Source organism: Salmo salar, chromosome 27 (genome assembly GCF_965601325.2).
Source record: "Salmo salar chromosome 27, fSalSal1, whole genome shotgun sequence".
NCBI classification, from domain to species: domain Eukaryota; kingdom Metazoa; phylum Chordata; class Actinopteri; order Salmoniformes; family Salmonidae; genus Salmo; species Salmo salar.
The window spans coordinates 19,965,001-19,980,000 of NC_138317.1; the positions used below are offsets into that span (position 1 = coordinate 19,965,001).

General features: G+C 43.4%; 2 protein-coding genes across 3 annotated transcripts in view; one reads left to right on the plus strand and one right to left on the minus strand.

Annotated features, from left to right (window-relative positions):
* The window catches only part of LOC106588622 (protein FAM135B), a 51,017-nt gene extending 45,791 nt beyond the window's left edge, over window positions 1-5,226 (minus strand). Inside the window, exon 1 of the mRNA XM_014177789.3 lies at window positions 4,753-5,226. The gene's annotated coding sequence lies outside the window, so the exon portion shown is untranslated. The remainder of the gene's footprint in view (window positions 1-4,752) is intronic.
* Window positions 5,227-8,661: 3,435 nt separating this feature from the next.
* LOC106588621 (uncharacterized) overlaps window positions 8,662-15,000 on the plus strand; it is a 28,063-nt gene continuing 21,724 nt past the window's right edge. The window contains exons 1-2 of one of the 2 annotated variants that reach the window (XM_014177787.3): window positions 8,662-8,976; window positions 13,147-13,232. In XM_014177787.3, coding sequence (XP_014033262.2) covers window positions 8,948-8,976; window positions 13,147-13,232 — 115 coding nt within the window. In that variant the 5' untranslated portion in view covers window positions 8,662-8,947. The remainder of the gene's footprint in view (window positions 8,977-13,146; window positions 13,233-15,000) is intronic. The other variant, XM_014177788.3, reaches the window with a different exon arrangement.

The window sequence follows — 15,000 nt, forward strand, 5'->3', positions numbered from 1 at the left end:
TACACATTGTCCCTGACCTACATTGCTCCAGCTACACATTGTCCCTGACCTACACTGCTCCAGCTACACATTGTCCCTGACCTACACTGCTCCAGCTACACATTGTCCCTCACCTACACTGCTCCAGCTACACATTGTCCCTGACCTACACTGCTCCAGCTACACATTGTCCCTGACCTACACTGCTCCAGCTACACATTGTCCCTGACCTACACTGCTCCAGCTACACATTGTCCCTCACCTACACTGCTCCAGCTACACATTGTCCCTGACCTACATTGCTCCAGCTACACATTGTCCCTGACCTACACTGCTCCAGCTACACATTGTCCCTCACCTACACTGCTCCAGCTACACATTGTCCCTGACCTACACTGCTCCAGCTACACATTGTCCCTCACCTACACTGCTCCAGCTACACATTGTCCCTGACCTACACTGCTCCAGCTACACATTGTCCCTGACCTACTCTCCTCAGGCTGGGTCAACTGCTGTGGCTTTGTCTCACCGGATCTCTCAGTTTAATCAAAATGTTCTCTATAGTCAGTTAAATGACTCTTACTGTATGTACAAGATAAGCCAGATAGGTTGTTGCTACGTCTAAAACTCAGATCCTCTGTGATTCAAAGAGACCTCCCACTTACACTGTAATTCAAGTGTTAAGACAGATGAAGTCTAGACAGAATACTGAGACCTGGAGATTGTTGTCCAGTATGATATGTTCTAGGTCTGTCCCCGACTAAAACAAATCTTGGTCGACCAAGAGTCTTCTGTTCTTTCGACCAATCAATTGGTCTGAATTTTTAAACGTGTATTTTTCCACATATAGATACATCCTATGGGTTTTAATCAAATCAACTATATTCACTAAGCTTATCTGATGCTTCAAGCACACTGTTTGATTAAATAATTAAGACACACAGATGACTAGAGGGAGTCTGACCAGCAATTTATTTGATTGTGCCAGGCCGGGCTCAGACTCGCTGCGCCGTGTAATAAAAAGACAGCAAGTGACTGTGACAAGCACCCGTTGTTTCTCTCTTCTCCCTGCTGCAGCGACCACCACAGAACATCAAAGTGTTTATCGCGCTGTCCATGTTGCTTAAGCTGCAACATAATTACAGCCATTCTGTTACCAAACTCCCTCATTTGTTTAGGAAAAACATTCCCTATTCCCTCAACCCTTGCTCTCTTTACGTGACACATGTACGCATCGGATGCACGGGACCAATAGGGCCTGACCTATAGCATATCCTATGCTATGGGGTTTCATTATGTGGTTTCCTCTCTCCTCACTTTTCTTAGGCAATAAGGCTATTTTCTCATCTCCTCATTCTGCTGCTGCCTCTGCTCTCAACCCCAATATGCTGGTAAACTTTGCCATTATGCACATAGCAACATGGTCTAGGAAAAGGTACCAATTCAACAGTGCACTGATGTGTTTCAGAACCGCGGACAGCGACCGCTATCCAACGCAGGAGAAAGTGCATTTGTTTTATAATAATATCTTTTTTTTTTGCTTTGCACCATTGTTCTTACATAGTTTAACCATATACAATTTCAGTACCACATGTCTTAGACTGATGGACTGTGCCATCCCCACAGCCTCCAAAATGGATCAGTCCACTCAGACAGGCACCAATAAGACAGGTGTCTTGTATACCATGATTTTCATGTTTTTATTTGTTACTGCTCGACTAAAGAAATCTCGGTCGACCTACAGCCTATTGACCAAACAATCGACCAGTCGACTAAATGGGTTCAGCCCTAAAATGCTCTTCATCATCTACCATGCTAGTAGCTGATGGGGATGCTCTGAAGTCCAATTACAATAGACCCTTCAATGTGCTGCTGCTTGTGGCCATATGCTGCTGTTCTGATGAGCCTGTAGGTAAAAATCATTAAACCCTAATCATGACAAAGTGCCACCTGCTTGGGTTAAAGACACACTTTCAGATGACTATTTAATGCAGAGTACTATAACACTACTGAGGCTGGGGCTCTATGAGGCTATTACAGGTACAGTACTGAGGCTGGGGCTCTATGAGGCTATTACAGGTACAGTACTGAGGCTGAGGCTCTATGAGGCTATTACAGGTTACACTACTGAGGCTGGAGCTCTATGAGGCTATTACAGGTTACACTACTGAGGCTGGAGCTCTATGAGGCTATTACAGGTTACAGTACTGAGGCTGGAGCTCTATGAGGCTATTACAGGTTACAGTACTGAGGCTGGAGCTCTATGAGGCTATTACAGGTTACAGTACTGAGGCTGGGGCTCTATGAGGCTATTACAGGTTACACTACTGAGACTGGAGCTCTATGAGGCTATTGCAGGTTACACTACTGAGGCTGGAGCTCTATGAGGCTATTACAGGTTACAGTACTGAGGCTGGAGCTCTATGAGGCTATTACAGGTTACACTACTGAGGCTGGGGCTCTATGAGGCTATTACAGGTTACACTACTGAGGCTGGAGCTCTATGAGGCTATTACAGGTTACACTACTGAGGCTGGAGCTCTATGAGGCTATTACAGGTTACAGTACTGAGGCTGGAGCTCTATGATGCTATTACAGGTTACACTACTGAGGCTGGGGCTCTATGAGGCTAGTACAGGTTACAGTACTGAGGCTGGAGCTCTATGAGGCTATTACAGGTTACACTACTGAGGCTGGGGCTCTATGAGGCTATTACAGGTTACAGTACTGAGGCTGGAGCTCTATGAGGCTATTACAGGTTACACTACTGAGGCTGGGGCTCTATGAGGCTATTACAGGTTACAGTACTGAGGCTGGAGCTCTATGAGGCTATTACAGGTTACACTACTGAGGCTGGAGCTCTATGAGGCTATTACAGGTTATACGGTCGTGCTCTATGGGGGACTTGAGTTGGTCACCACTAATCTCTCAACCACAGCAAGCACAACAAGCCCCTGGCTCTTCTCTCACTGACCTGGCTTGTATGTTCAGCTGGCAAATAGACTGACATTTCAGTTACTGAAATAAGGACAAAACCCAGTACACTCGTAGTATTCGTACATTAGCCTACGAGTAGTTCGTAGACCTGAAATAGTCTAGAAAAATGAAGGTCAGCACAATAATATGGATTCAAATGTTATTTTTCACCACAGAATTTCCTACCTGCAGTCTGCAGGTAGGCTACCTTCTATTTTTCTCCTTCTGAGAGTATAACCAAATATCTCAGGATCAGAGGGGGACATTATTCAGAGTATGGCAGCCTACTGTCGCTTCTTGCCTATATTTGGAGTGAGCATTTGGAGAGGCATAACTGAGACAACTGGCCAAGCGTAGGCGTAATCCTAGGACAGTCACAGTGTCATGACAACCGGCTGAATGTTTACACAACATCGTCACATGACAGGAAATTAATCTCACACACTCACTTCATAATGAACCTCCATCTCATGAAGCAGACTAGAATAAAAGGCAAACACACCGTCCCTACAAATAAATAGAACATACTGGAATACAACAACATCATCCCACAGAATAGACACTCCAGCACACTGGTATCCTTATACTCTATGCCACACAATAAATTAAATGGCTATTTTCTTGGTTTAAAGACAAATTAGCCTAACGGTATTGTTGAGTTACAAGAACAGCAGTAGGCCTATGCTGGACTTGTACACTGATCTGTCCCTCCATGCACCGACTGGAACTAGGCTATATGAGAAGTGTGAACTACCCGCTTCTTAAAAGTCACAATCCCTAGGAATAAAGCACCATGTAAGGAAGGGAGGTGCAGCAAAAATATGTGATACAGGGAGAGCATAACTGACTGTGTAAAGGAGAGAGAAGATTATGTAAATCCTGTGATAGTGAACTCTGGGCCAAGTTCTTCTCAGGACATTAGCTACTGTAGAAATACTAGTTTAGATCACAGTCACACACACATTTCTGGAAGGGTGGAGAGTGGGTGGGGGTTGCAGTGACTTACTGAACTTGCAGTTCTGTTCCGTGCTGATAACAACGTGTAACATTTCTCCAAAGGCTCCAATATAATATATCATAGTAATTCACCCCGTCAAGTCATCCAACTAGCCAAGGAACATAACATTGCTGTGGCCTGTGTGCTGTTGGTACAGCGGTTGGAGGGTTGATGGAGGTGGAATAAGATCTGTCTAACAGCAGATTGTGTGAAACATCAATGCTGTCTTCACACGGAAGTCCCATGTGGTCTGACTACATTTTGCCCGGAGCGGATGGACCTGGGAGGGTTGAAGTCAGCTGGAAAAGCCTTGTTTTATCACTTCAGGAATCTGCTGTAGGGGTCTGCTGAGGTGCTAGGAAAGTAAACTGTTCACCAAGCGGACAGCTGCATGCAGTGTGCAGCAGACAAAGCACCTGCCCTCCACTAAGCAGCTATGGGGGTTTGCCAAATGTTTTCCATAAAATGATTTGCTCTGTGTGTGTGCGTGTGTGCGTGTGTGTGTGTGTGTGAGTGCGTGCGTGCGTGCGCGAGGCAGACACAACGTTCTACTGTTGGTATTTTAGTGATGCTGTTATCGCCAACGCTGCTATTATAGACTCATCAACCTTTTAACCGCAACTAAATTATGAGCTGGCTCGTTGGCAACAATGTAGCGGACAGGTCTGTTACAACCTTGTCAAAACATTCTCAGTTTCACAATACAGCAGCAAGCAACAGCCGGCCCGTTATATTCTCTGTCTGTCCCACTGCACTGTGATGGACAATGAGGATGCTAGCTACAATGTAACAAACCTTACCTTGCTCACTGATGCGCTGCGAATCCCCACGCAATAACCAGTGTCCACCACTGTTTAATATCCAGAAGGCTTTGGCTTCACAACCTACAGCGACCCTTGCCTTTCAGATCTACGGAGGTACGATGCCTTGTCTGTGTTCAGTGGTTATATCGCTGTTGTAAGCTGCTGCTCACCGCTTCTCCTGCTGCTGCTGCTGTTGCCATGGTTATCCATTCAGCCCCTGTATCCTCTCCTTCTGCAGTGCAAAACACTAGAAGTCAGCCTCCTAGCTTAGCTTACGTTTCCCCCATCATGATAGTAATGTTCAATTTGTCTAAGTGGTGCGCCTGGCCTGTCTCGTGGTTTAGCTTCGTGTTTATCCTCTGTCTGGTGGTTGACACATCGTTTCGGGAGAATATTAACAGTCAGCGTGCACAGGTTGTGCCAGTATCCTGCCGTGGCTGCTGCATGCTTGTGCACTGTGCTTACAATTGACGGGCTGACGTCAACGCCGGCTGAGAAATGAAACACTGAAAGAGTCCACCTGACAACTTTCACCATCACTATCAACACAAATACAGTAGGCTATGTTTACAGTCATTAGATTGTTAGCATTTCTTAGTTTGGTGTATTCTACAACAACTAGACTATTATGGGATTGAGAAGCAAAATATGGAGTCATGGAGTTATGAGTTCAGTAAACACAAGAAGTAAGAGGGGTGTTCCACAACAATGACAGTAATCTAGTGATAGGGTTTACCAAAGAAAAACTTCAAATTCCTGGTTAACAGGTTGGAGCACTCATAAACAGGCAGAGATATATATTTTATCACGCTCAGGGTTTATTTCATGATCTGATGCCTACACAGGTATAGCCTACTGACGTTTTGACGTCACATGACAGGTTCCTCAGAGTCAAGGAGTTATGTCCGGTACCAGTAATAACATTCCCCAGCGGCTCAACATCTGTAGGTCAGCAGGCTATTGTGCAACTCATTTTCACTTTCATAGTTACTCTTCTCCATCCTCTCTCTCTCTCTCTCTCTCTCTCACTCTCTCTCTCTCTCTCTCTCTCTCTCTCTCTCTCTCTCTCCTCTCTGTAGTATAAAGCCTTATCTTAGAGCCCAGGTTCTACCCATCATTATCCCCATGCGTCTGACAGAAGAGGGATTGCAGGTGTGTAGACAGAGTCATGTGACCAGAAGCATCTAGAACCATCTGGTAAAGGTATAAACACTTCCTGTAGTCATCTATATAGTTATCTGTATGTGCTGTTAGGACCTGCGGAGTGAAATATGTGTTTCTCTCTCAAACAGAAGTCCTGCGTTTAGCAAGACCATCATCAGAGCTGACATTGAGACTGACTGGCTGCATATTAGTTCCTTTACTATGTAGGGCCAGGCTACTCATAGCTCACAGTTCCTACACTAGGCTATAACAGATGTATTGGTATCTTGAGCATACTAAAATGTTGTATAGGATTTCTGCCTAAAATGCAAAACTTGTATCTTGCACATTCAGAGATGGTACATAGGATTTCTGCTTCAAGTGGAAATTGGTCATATAAGTTAACCATTTACAGTTGAAGTCGGAAGTTTACATACGCCTAAGCCAAATACATTTCAACTCAGTTTTTCACAATTCCTGACATTTAATCCTAGAAAAAATGCCCTGTCTTAGGTCAGTTTGGATCACCACTTTATGTTAAGAATGTGAAATGTCAGAATAATAGTAGACAGATTGATTTATATCAGCTTTTATTTATTTTATCACATTCCCAGTGGTTCAGAAGTTTACATACACTCAATTAGTATTTGGTAGCATTGCCTTTAAATTGTTTAACTTGGGTCAAACGTTTCAAGTAGCCTTCCACAAACTTCCCACAACAAGTTGGGGGAATTTTGGCCTAGTCCTCCTGACAGAGCTGGTGTAATTGAGTCAGGTTTGAAGGCCTCCTTGCTCGCACATGCTTTTTCAGTTCTGCCAACAAATTTTCTATAGGTGTGAGGTCAGGGCTTTGTGATGGCCACTCCAATACCTTGACTTTGTTGTCATTAAGCCATTTTGCCACAACTTTGGAAGTATGCTTGGGGTCATTGTCCATTTGGAAGACCCATTTGCGACAAAGCTTTAACTTCCTGACTGATGTCTTGAGATTTTGCTTCAATATATCCACATAATTTTCTTGCTCATGATGCCATCTATTTTGTGAAGTGCACCAGTCCCTCCTGCAGTAAAGCACCCACACAACATGATGCTGCCACCCCCGTGCTTCACGGTTGGGGATGGTGTTCTTCGGCTTGCAAGCCTCCCCCTTTTTACTCCAAACGTAACGATGGTCATTATGTCCAAACAGTTCAATTTTTGTTTAATCAGACCAGAGGACATTTCTCCAAAAAGTACGATCTTTGTCCCCATGTGCAATTGCAAACCGTAGTCTGTCTTTTTTTGGCGGTTTTTGGAGCAGTGGCCTCTCCTTGTTGAGCGGCCTTTCAGGTTATGTCGATATAGGACTCGTTTTACTGTGGAAATAGATACTTTGTACCTGTTTCCTCCAGCATCTTCACAAGGTCCTTTGCTGTTGTTCTGGGATTGATTTGCACTTTTTGCACCAAAGTATGTTCATCTCTAGGAGACACGTCTCCTTCCTGAGCGGCATGACTGCTGTGTGGTCCCAAGGTGTTTATACTTGCGTACTATTGTTTGTACAGATGAACGTGGTACCTTCAGGTGTTTGGAAATTGCTCCCAAGGATGAACCAGACTTGTGGAGGTCTACAGTTTTTATTCTGACGTTTTGGCTGATTTCTTTTGATTTTCCCATGATGTCAAGCAAAGAGGCACTAAGTTTGAAGGTAGGCCTTGAAATACATCCACAGGTACACCTCCAATTGACTCAAATGATGTCAATTAGTCTATCATAAGCTTTTAAAGCCATGGCATCATTTTCTGGAATTTTCCAAGCTGTTTAAAGGCACAGTCAACTTAGTGTATGTAAACTTCTGACCCACTGGAATTGTGAAACAGTGAATTATAAGTGAAATAATCTGTTTAAAAAAATTGTTGGAAAAATTACTTTTGTCATGCACAAAGTAGATGTCCTAACCGACTTACCAAAACTATAGTTTGTTAACAAGAAATGTGTGGAGTGGTTGAGAAATGACTTTTAATGACTCCAACCTAAGTGTATGTAAACTTCCCACTTCAACTGTATGTAGTAGAAAGCGATAGGTAGGAAGAAGCCTACATAACCAACCCATAAAGTAAAATTGTACATCCATATATGGCCAGCTATGTAAACTTCAACATTTATTTATCCTGCAGTAGATGTTGTTCAATTGGTAACATACATTTTGCCTTCTTCTAATGACTCTTAAGGGGAAAGTAATCTAAAAGTAACAGAATGTAATCAGATTATGCTACTGAGTTTGGGGTAATCCAAAAGTTATGTTACTGATTACAATTTTACAACAGATTACATTTAGAAAGTAGCCTACCCAACCCTGAGTATATCTAACACCAAGTCATCTAAAAAGCCAATCACACACTCCGTCACGTAAGACGTACTGTACAAGCAAACAACCCTGTCTTTGTGGACCAGGACCTTTTAATAAAAAAATGGATCTTTCTTCACCTCAACACTACAAAGGAATTCTCCGGGTACAGTAAAGGACCTACACGATTAGGAAATCCTTGTTCCTCCATCACTCTACACTCTCCTACGGCATCTCTATTCCTAACCTGCAACATAATTATTAACAGAATTACACACAGCCAACACATATCATTATGGGGCACAGTGAAGGAGAGAGAGAGAGAAAGAGAGAGAGGGGGAGGAGAAGATAAGGTGTAACAGGAGGGAGGAAAGGCCTAGAGGCCTCCAACATGTCTTTTAAGTGTTTGTAATAAAACCTAGTCACCACCTCCTCAACAGCTCCTGTCCAATGGGAACCCATTGAAGCAGGTTTTATGTGTCTTCAGGCCCCAGTTTGAGCATCCCCAGCCCTGGTCCCACCAGTCAGTCCTCACCATGCTCTCCCAGCACCAGGACTGAACTTCAGGGGGAACTAACCTAAGATTCATGTCTGTGGCTCCTTTTGCTCCTATACCTCACTCACTGCTATCCGTCTGTCTGTCTGTCTGTCTGTCTGTCTGTCTGTCTGTCTGTCTGCTCTTAAAGCCCTGCGTCGCCCATCACACCTAGACGGGAGCAAAACATGGAGCACCACTGTGCTGTCTTGACAAGGTAAGAGCTTTTTGAATGATACATGTGTTGTGTAGTTATTTACATGTTGAAGTGGTAATATCTGGGTGGATTGGCACATTATTGTGATCCACTTGAGTGTGACCTTACTGTGGGAAAATCACGAGGTCCAGAGTTTAGTCAGGCTTACTGTTGCCTTGACGTAATATATTTCTAGTCTGAGGACTTGCTAGTCAAGAAATGATGAAACAGTATGACATTCTCTCTGTAGCAGGTGTTTCCCAAACAATGTCCCCTAGAATCCTCAGCCATTCCACTTATCTGATGCATTCCAGAGCCTAATGATGTGATTCAAATACTGTAAATAAAGGTGCTACAACTCGAATAAATCAAATAAATAGTATGGCTTGGGGTACTAGAGGAGAGATTTGGGGAAACATTACTCTTTAGGAATCCACTCTTTTCATCACGGATAGATAAAATAAAGAAAGGTAAATCATCAGATTTCTAGTATCAGATTCCCCTGAACCATTGACTCGCTCTCGAATAATGACGAAAGAACATTATATAAGAACAAAAACCTTACACATACAGTACTTTTTATTAGAAACTGAAAATACTCATGCTTGAATTTATACAGCCTTGAAATTAGCCAGTGATGTTGTGGGCTGGTACCATTATAATATTTCGCTCGGCATGGATTATATAAGCTCCGTGGCCACAGGCCAAGACTGAGATAGCACAGCTTTATAATCTGGCCCACACTCATGCACACACACACACACACACACACACACACACACACACACACACACACACACACACACACGCGCGCGCGCGCATGCGCAGACTGTAAACCTTGTTTTGTGGGCATTCGAACATAGGACAAATAAAGCTGTTTAGCCTTAAGAATGCTTCCTCTCCTCCTTACCTCTCCAGTGGGCTGGTTAACTGTGTCTTTGTCATGGTTTAAAGCTCCTTCAAAAATCCATCTGGCCTCTCGAATAGCCCCTGTCACACAGACAGTGTCATGTGGTGTGTGTGTGTGTGTCTGCTTGCCTGTGTGTGTGTCAATGCATGCATGCTGGCCTGTCACCTTTTGACCCCCTGTGGCAATGAAAGTGACACACACACACACACACACACACACTTTTTACTTTCATAGCCATACAAATTTGTCTGGGGAATGCTACCAAATGATTAACATAGTAATTAAAGTTATTGATACCGCAGGGTTTCATTTGTAAGGCTGAGCAGCAGAGACTGGAATGAGGGTCCAGTTGGTGTAATTAAGACAGATGAGAGCAACAGAAGCCACGCCAGGAGAGCTGCAGAGCTGGCATGCTACACGGTCCAGGCTCTGTGACGCTGGGGGACAAGGCCATATGTGTGACACCAGAGGCACAGCGAGGAGGCCAGAAAACATTCAAACAATCTCTGGACGCTGGGGATGACACACTGTGCTCTTCACTCAGAGAGAGCGATGACTGTTCACCGAGTTGTGATTGCTCTCGGCGGAAGATAAAAGAGGCGCAATCTTAAATATGTTTATGTTCTTATCGGTGATGCCGTTAACCTATCTTTCACAGCACAGTAGTACAGTCTAGAAAATCTGGCTGATGCAGGATATTGATTTAGAATTTTCCCCTGAGAATAGAGTTGTTGAGGTTGTTGCCCTGTTGGCTTGCTTTATAGTTTCAACTGTGGTCTGACTACATAGTGTGGGGAAAAAGTCCAAACACAATTGCTTCTCCAAAGATATTTTCTGCAGCTCAAGAGCTGATCTTAAGACCGCTGTCAAGCTTCCCCAGACCATCAATGTCAAAACGTTTTGATACTATTGTTTGCTGTGACAGTTTATCCCCAGGGGTTGGGAGTCTATGGTGCACAAGGCATCAAAGAACACTAAGCTTCCCTTTCCTGTATGTCACAGCATCAGACTGGATGTAAGGACACATGAAAATTGAAATGCCCAAAAGCACTGAAGGAACGTACAAGGACATCTCTGTTGTGTATTAACCCCAGTTAGTGCTACATTGCATTCTCTCTCGCTCTATGTTACTGTCTGTCTGTCTGTCTGTCTGTCTGTCTGTCTGTCTGTCTGTCTGTCTGTCTGTCTGTCTGTCTGTCTGTCTGTCTGTCTGTCTGTCTGTCTGTCTGTCTGTCTGTCTGTCTGTCTGTCTGTCTGTCTGTCTGTCTGTCTGTCTGTCTGTCTGTCTGTCTCCTTCCCCTCACTTTCATGTCTCAAACTAAAACTGCTCTGCACAACTAGGGGCCACATATGGAGGTGCAGGGCAAGTACATTTTACAGCAAAGCAAACAAAAGCTACCTTATCCAGATAGTCTTGCGGTTTGTGTTGGAGGGTATACTGTACCGTGGTCCAGGGTTCCTGTCAGTGAAAGCCCTCCCCATAATAATGGTTATATAAGGTCAGGGCTGTTCTTGGCTGCCAGGCTGGTAGATAGATTGATGGGCATGGTGAGATGCAGGGCTGCCAGCCTGTAGTGATTTGGGCAGCATCCTCCATGGTGAAGGGCATATGTTGGTGGCTAACTGCCTCTTACCTCCCTCCTCTGTAGGGACCTTGCTGAGTAAGCCATTAGTCATTTCTCTGACAGCACCCCCCTCTCTCTCCCCGTCTTCCATGTCTCTTTAAAGTTGGAATCCATAGTGGTGAAACTGCCACGTTTGTTTGAAATATTACAACAACAGAGATGTTACTTCAAACAACAAACATCATTTCACTCACGATAGAACAGCAGAGTACTTACTGGGATTTTTTTTTTCTTAATGCTGGAGCTCTCCACTGCCGTTTAATAAACAAAACCAAAACAATAACAAAGTGACACCAGAGGCAGTGGCGCTGTTTGCCCTAATGCAGATCTCAGCTTTAACAAGGCACCAATCCTCTCTCTTTCTAAAAAATACCTTTGTGCATACTGTCTCTGCCGTCACACACTGCCTTGGTGCCTCGGCCGTCACTTCATATCACCCTGCCTGTCAGCCTTCTGATAGAAGAAGAGGCTGTGGAGGGTTGAGGAAAACAAGGCCAGGGGAGGGAGAGAGAGAGAATTGTCTGTGGAGCGGTCTGAGGACACACAGCACAATGTTGTTGCTTTATGTAGTACACATTCATATGTAAGCCACGGGAGGTTGGTGGCACCTTAATTGAGGAGGACATGGTCATGGTAATGGCAGGAATGGGTAGAATGGTATAAAACACATGAAACACATGGTTTCCATGTGTTTAGATTGCCGTTACATTTGCTCCGTTCCGGCCATTATTACGAGCAGCCTCCTATGGTGTCGGCCTGTGTATGACAACAATGGTCAGTGGCCGGCTCTCCACAGTCATTTTCACTGTTTCTGCGTTCTACAACACAATGTCTGTCTTTACTGTGTGTAGTTATTACTTCCCTATTTCTGCAAGCCTACTTAGTAATGACATGTATTCTTACTCTGGAGTTGAGCTAGTGTATTAGACAATGTACACTCGTGCTCTGGAATAGATCTACACTCGTGTCTGGAATAGATCTACACTCGTGTCTGGAATAGATCTACACTCGTGTCTGGCGTAGATGTACACTCGTGTCTGGAATAGATCTACACTCGTGTCTGGAATAGATCTACACTCGTGTCTGGCGTAGATGTACACTTGTGTCTGGAATAGATCTACACTCGTGTCTGGCGTAGATGTACACTCGTGTCTGGAATAGATCTACACTCTTGTCTGGCGTAGATGTACACTCGTGTCTGGCGTAGATGTACACTCGTGTCTGACGTAGATGTACACTCGTGTCTGACATAGATGTACACTCGTGTCTGACATTGCTTGTGAACATCCTCATGACACAGTTTCCCCCATTACCGGTCAAAGGAGAAATGTGTGGGTTTCTGTGTTTGTGTTATCATAAGATCTTCATCAATCAAACTAATTGTAGTCATTGATAGAGTAATGATCAGTATGTCACATACTGTATGTCACTTCTGTCAGATAATATTGATGTGTCTATGTGAGTTTTAATCTCTTTTAATGTGTCAGTACTCTAAAGCTTTATCAATTCAGGCCAAAGACATGGTAGACATGATGACTGAAGACATCAGATCACTGACCCAGCTGTCCTCTCTCTCTCTCTTTCTCTCTCTCTCTCTTTCGCCATCTCTCTCTCCTCTCTCTCCCTTTCTCTTTGTCTCTTTCTCTCTTCCCTTAGGAAGCAACCATGGCACCCAGCAATGTTGCTGTACTCCTCTACCTGCATGGCCCTCCTCTCTATGCTACTCTCTCCTGCCCTCAGCCGTAAGTTACTCAGAAGCCTTCAGGGTCATGATGGGAACATCACTTCCTCATAACCGTGTACTTCTGGGATGTGGTGTTTGCTTGCACAACTACTTTTGATATGGATAATTAACTTTCTTTTTGCTATCAAAACACACAAATTGTTTCAGAATACTATCACAGGTCATTCCATTTATTACAATTGCAAATCTATTATTAAGACAGAAATAGCAGACATAGTGTAGCCTACTGTCCTAGTCTGTAAGATTAATTCAGATAATCTCTTGTTTCTTAATTGTTACAGATGCTGTATCTTAATTTGATCATCCTGTTGTTGCATGAATTTTCTGCATAGCAGGAAATGCAAAGTTGTAGTGTATATGATGTTTACAAAGGCTTCTAAAGTTTGTAGTTTCCACTTAAAAATGTCAGACTTGGTTAGCCCTAGTGAAAAATGTATCAAGCCCTACATTTAAAAAAATACAAAAATTATAATCCACATAATAATTCACATGATTTTCCTTCTGTAGCAAACTGGCTCAAATTAAGATCCTACATCTGTATAAGCCTCTCTTCCGAGCTGTCAGAGAGATACAATAGCACATATATCTACATTATGGGTGTTTTTCAACATCAAAACAAATACATTACAGACTTGGGGGAATATCTAATGCAGAAAACAAACCTAATGGTTATTCTTATTACGTGTGAAGTGAATGCCATCATATAGCACGGTTTGCTTTCGCAGTACAAGCACATTATGTGTGGTCTAATAGGTAGCTAGATTACTTTCCTTATGGAAATGGTCTGCTTACATCCACTAGTCATCATCATAGCTCTCAGTCACACGTAACGGCGGTGTTGTACTGTAACAGCTGAGCTGAAGTCCATCTCAATCTCCTGCTCATTTAGCCTAATGACTAGGCTGCTAAAACACATGGGATGTATCCAAAATGGCATCCTATTCCCATTATAGTGCACTACTTTTGACCAGAGCCTATAGGGATCTGGTCAAAATAGTGCACTATATATGGAATAGAGTGCCATTTTGGATGGTGTTGGGGGAGCGACCACAGCCCACACTGCACAGTTAGAGAAGTGTTTATGGCCACTAAACACACAGGATAAATACCATCTCCCCAAAGTATCCCCTCCACTCAGCAGTTACGGTGGAGTTGATAGGGGCTTCCAGATGTGTTGCCTCCACAGTCTGCACATCCAAATGAGCTGACTCAGGTTATTGACTGGGAGTTGAGGCTAGAGGTACTCCGGCACCCAGTGTTGTTTCATTACTTCCAGACCTTTGTTTCTGAGTTTCCCCATGCAATGCATTTTCATCCTCATATCAAACAGGAGGAGGAGGCTAGGATATTTGTTTTCTGATTATTGAATACTTTAGTAGCTTCACATTGAGATGTTGCTACTACAGTAGAGCAAGGCTCTTTAATGAAACATTATCAAATGTTTCCGCTGTCATTGTTTCAAGTTTCAAGGTTCAGTTTCAGTTGAGAAGGAAATGTAAAAAAATCACCTCAGGTTTTAGTTACGTTACATCTGCTCTTTTTTTCAATGAATCGCATTCAATGACAGTTAACAATTTAGAATCCCAGACATTTATTAAATTAACAAAGACTAAAGACACAAGACTAATATTATAGGTCACTCAATCACACAAGAAAAACACAATAGCACGATAGTGTGATTGATGACTCTTGGCTTCTTACATTAGCCCCCAGGGGGACATGCATCTCAATAACTGACAGAACAGGAAGATTAATAAATGAACAAA